The 5,106-nt window shown below is 39.4% G+C and overlaps 1 protein-coding gene across 1 annotated transcript; it reads right to left on the minus strand.

Annotated features, from left to right (window-relative positions):
• Nucleotides 1-320: 320 nt before the first annotated feature.
• On the minus strand, nt 321-3,262 carry KCNS3 (potassium voltage-gated channel modifier subfamily S member 3). The gene is made up of 2 exons (XM_010116000.2): nt 3,237-3,262; nt 321-2,541 (listed from the first exon to the last, which is right to left on the minus strand). Exon 2 carries the CDS (start codon nt 2,491-2,493, stop codon nt 1,009-1,011), a length of 1,485 nt encoding a protein of 494 aa, XP_010114302.1. The 5' UTR covers nt 2,494-2,541; nt 3,237-3,262; the 3' UTR covers nt 321-1,008.
• Nucleotides 3,263-5,106: the final 1,844 nt, after the last annotated feature.

The following is a 5,106-nucleotide window of genomic DNA, read 5'->3' on the forward strand; positions in this document are numbered from 1 at the left end:
AACAAGGCAGCCAAGATGGTGCTCACGTTTACCCCTACCACTGAGGCAGTAACCTCCAGAGAAGGAGCAGTGCTGAAAGCAGGGAGCAGTAAGTTCTAAAGACCACCACTGACGTTTTCTTCAGTGCCCACAAACAAAGCCTCTGGGGAAGCCACCAGGGTGGTCTCAATCACAGCAGGATCCTCTCCAGGCACCAGAATTGCTCCGGTTCACAATGGCAGAAGAGGTGGCTAACAGGTACAATAAGTTCCTGTCCTGCCCTACACCACGCACTTCATCCCACAACTTGTGATTTAGAACATTTAGGACCTGAAAGAGCTTGGCCATGCTGAACACTGACAAAAATATAGGCACAATGGGATTAATTTATTTTAACAAACTAAAAATGTATTGTGCTTTTGGAAAGAAATTAATAAATATTATGCTTCCATGAAGTAAAAATAATATCTACCAATACAATTTCTGCCCCAACTTAGGAAATTACTTCCCAACTCCAAGATTACATAAATGTGTTAGTGAGCACAGTTTTACATATACATAATTCCTTCTTTTTCCTGATGTATATGCAGGTAAAAACTTCATTGTTTTGTGCAATAGTTCTTAAGTATTTATAATATATCTCTACCTGAACAGCAGCAAATTATAAGGGCAGATTCTGTACAAGCTATCAGATTGCTAGAAGGAAAAAAAACAAACAACCAAATAAAAAAAAATCACCACAAAACCAAACAAGCACTGATCTCACATTTAAAACTGTTTTCCTGACTTTTTCTCCCCCAAAATGCATAACACTAGCTGTGTAAAAACTAAACCACCATATGAGGCATAATTTAAAGCCTCATATAAACAATGAAGCTTGTATGGCATTCTCAGAGCAAAGAATGTCCAAATATGGCTGAGATTTAAGTACCCTGAGAATTAATTGCTCTTAATAAATTCACTGAAGTTTGTAAGTCCACATTAAGCAAGAATCAGAAGAGAAATAAAGGGAAGATAAAGTGATTCAACTCATTTTCCTGTACCATTTTCTAAAGATGTTGTGTTATAAACATCCTCCATATCTTGGATGCTGGAGGCATCTGTTGAATCTTGGTCACTGACTACAATTCCTACTGAAGAAAGGCTAGAAATGAAGGAATGCATCTTTTTTGCATAAATATCCCTAATGTTAAAATAAGGTAAGTCATTGCATTTCTCTTTGCGATCATTGTTGCATTGGTCTGGATCAATATCTTTTTGTTTTTGATAGTACTTAGAAAACTTATTGAAAATAATGGTGATTGGAAGTGCTACCACTAGTATCCCACAGATAATGCATAGGGTGCCGAGCAGCTTTCCAGCAAGCGTGACCGGGTAAGTGTCCCCATAACCAACAGTGGTCATGCTGATGGTTGCCCACCACCAGCAGACAGGAATGCTGTGCAGTTCTGATGAGTCATCGTCTTTCTCCACTGAGTAGACAAGCACTGAAAAAATAGAAATCCCAACAGACAAAAACAGAAGCAGAAGTCCAACTTCCTGATAGCTATGTCTCAAAGTGGCACCTAAAGACCGCAGTCCTACGGAGTGCCTGGCCAGTTTCAGGATGCGAAATATCCTCATTAACCGTAGGATTTGAACCACTTTCCCCATGTTTTCAATATCTTCACTTTCTTCTTCCTTTGTGTCCACAGCCAAGGTGGCATAAAATGGGATAATAGAGACAAAATCAATTATATTCAGGGGTTTCTTCCAGAACTTTTTTTGACTTGGAGCAGCAACAAGCCTGATCACTAGCTCAGCAGTGAACCAGATGATGCACGTAATCTCCACGGCTTCTAGCACAGGGTCTTCAATCTCCCTGTCATTGGCGTCCAGCCTTTGAAACTCTGGCATGCTGTGAATGCACATGGCGACAATTGATGCCAAGACAACACTCAGGGACGATACAGCAATTAACTTGGCAGACAAGCAGTATGCAGGATTTTCCATTCTGACCCAGATCTTCTTTCTTATTTCACCAAAACACAGATTGTCAAACTTTTCCAGCTCTTTATCAAATACGGATGACTCTTCATTAGAGGAGTCTATACTTCTGTCATTGCTTTTCTGATCCCAATCTTTCTCAGGACCTTCTTCTTTCCTTTCTTGGTACCGATTGCTGCAGCAAGAATCAATAAACAGCTCATTTATCCCCCAGTACTCTATTTCCTGGCAAAAGGAAAAGACACAAAGTTCTTCCATGACATGAAGTTTGCCTGTATAGTAAAAATTCAGAACATATCGGAACAAGGAAGGATTCCTGTCAAAGTAATATTCCTTGTCTGCAACACTATAATCATCACACAGTTCTAGAATAGCCTCTTCCGAATGGCATTTGAGAAGTTTCCCCAGTCTGGTATGGGGAAATCTGAGCAAGGTGCTTTGATCCACCGATTGCTTGAAGCCACCCACATTCAAATTGATAAGTTTTGCATCTTTGCCAGGTCTGTGGAAAAATTCACCATAAACCATTTTGAATGAAGAGTTTCACTGCTGGTGCCCAATAAGATTATGTTGAACCTGAAACGAACATAAGATACTGTTAGAGCATTTAATTCAGTTTTGCTCTTGTGACACTTTTTTTTCCCATCTCTGGTTCCTATGAAATATTGTAGCAAAAAAAAAAAAAAGAAATTAAATTATGAATACCATTATTCAGCATTTCACAAAAAGTAGATTTACATCAGTTTGACGGTTTAACTCAGCTTTAGCAAATTTGAAAGCAATAGGTTCTGGTTTAGCTCTCCTTAATTTTTTCTAACGTGGAGGAAGAATGCCTAATTCATCAATAAATCAGTCTCTATACTACTATTACATTGAAATTAACACTCATGAGGTAAGTTTACTCCAATGAAGTAAAAAATGTTTGGGTTAAAGACAGAAAACTTGTCAAATCATCAAAACATTTAGGACAAACCTTAAAAGCAGGTGTCTCTCAGTTATGGTTTCAGTAGAGCTGTATTGCTTTATATGATGTTGCAGTTTGCAACCTATTACTTTCAACGTTACCTGCTTGAATGTGGACTGCAATTACTTCTGTTGTCATATCAACTAATTTCTTTCTAGAGTCACCCACAGAAGAGCATTCTGTATTCTTGAAAACATATCAAATGGTCATTTCAAGCTTTCCAGTTCCCAACGTCACAGTTTTGTCTAGTAGCTATTTGGGTATCTGCACTCCCTTGAGGTATTTCTCTACCTGCTTTTCTGCTTACCTGGAGTGCTACAACCCTCCTACGACCTTGGTCAGTTCCAGAAGCTCTTCCTATTCTGCCGCAGTGTAGCCACAGCCACTATGGGAATACTGAGAAATTGGTGTTGAAACGCCATTTCTGGAAACAGGAGCTTCCAGAGACCAAACTTGCACAGAAATTTTGCCGCAGCAAGTAACTGTGGATACCTGAAGATAGACAGAAGGACATTTCAGTGTTTCCATATTTTACTGTAAGTTAAATTATTCAGTTGAAACTGAATAATAAAAATAAATAATAAAAGGCAGATACAGTTACTAGCAAATAAGTTAACTTTTTCAAGAGAACTTATCTCTTGCTTTCCTTCTATGGAACAGTTGTCTTCAAGCCAAAACTGGCAGTTCTCACACTTGTCATGACAACATATATAACATCTGATCATGAGAAGAGCAATTTTTTTTTTAAATCCCTGACACTTAAACATTAATTGATGTATACTAAGCTAATTTATTTCAGTTTAATATGGAAGTCAATGAATTTTAAATGTGACAAGAGAGCACTGTAATTCTGCGGTCCTAACAGATGGACTCATATCATGCAAAGAAATTGCTTAGGTGCTCTTTAATGGCTTGGGGAAGTTACACAAGGAATAGACAGTAATTTCTATGCCTGTCCCTCTTTTAGTGCCTCCTGCAATAGCACCAATTACAATTCAAAGCTGGGACATGTTTGAGTTTGAATATTTTTTGCTGTTCCTCGAGGTCTCCTGAATCAGTTAATGAAGGTCATTAAGGTTATATCTATTTCCCTGTTTGCAGTGTGTTGCATGAGAGAGGAGTACCAACACTTTACATAAAAGAAGCCCAGGCATTTTCATCAAACAGGAGTCACTGTAGATTTTAATAAGTGCCAGAGTGGATGGCTGGGATACTGAGCATCAAGGGTGAGCCCCACTTTACAACACCAGAACAAGTAGGAGACAAAAGAAAAAAAAAAGAAAAAAAGAACCCCACCCAACGATCTTTATTCACTGTCAGCTGTAACACTTCAGCTTTCATTTAGCCTCAGGTATTCGTATTAATGAACTAGTTCTGTCGAGCCATATAGCACCACTGCCTGAATTTGTAAAGATAGCAAGTGTTTTCACTCTGCAGCTCCAAATAAAAGAGCAGAGCCATGGGGTCTTGTGGAGAAGGGAAGAATGGATTGAGCTGAACTGAACTGAACTCTTAATATGAATCAACTGTGAATACCCTAAACAGAGATAAGTCTGTATCTCCACCACTGCTAGCTACAGCTCCATCAGTCACCCAGTGTAACTCATTATGTGACTTCTTGGGCACCTCTATCTAATCCAGAACTGACTTCCTCATCATTTTTAAAACAAACTGCCTGAACTGGTTGCATTATGGAGGTGGAGCCGTTTTCCAGCTACTGATCCTCAGTCTATTGTCCCAAATGGGATAATCCAGCGAGGCTGCTTGCCTTAGAGGGAGGGACCAACTTCTCTGCAAAGCTCCCAACCTCCTGTTACTGAGTAAGACCTACAGGAAGACAACCCCATCCTGCTTCACTGTAGGGTCAACCCTCATGTGCAATGTTGTCCTTGTCACTTGTGGATTATAGCAAAAGACAGCAATGGGAAAAGCCTTAAAAACTGGATTCAAACTTCTGATTGAATGGCAAGGAGAGGAGAAGGAAAAGAAGATACAAATCCACACTGGGAGGGAAAGTGCCAAACTGCCTGAAGTTATCAGTCAGAAGTTGAATCCCTCCAGCTGAGAATGTTCCTTAGTATCTGCAAAATACAATGATTTATTTTCTCTGTGATGGAGAACACCTACTGTTTAGAGAAGCAGCAACTCCCTGTAACTGCCATGAAGGAAAGGCCTTC

This window comes from Chlamydotis macqueenii, chromosome 3 (genome assembly GCF_036417535.1).
Source record: "Chlamydotis macqueenii isolate bChlMac1 chromosome 3, bChlMac1.mat, whole genome shotgun sequence".
Lineage (NCBI taxonomy): Eukaryota > Metazoa > Chordata > Aves > Otidiformes > Otididae > Chlamydotis > Chlamydotis macqueenii.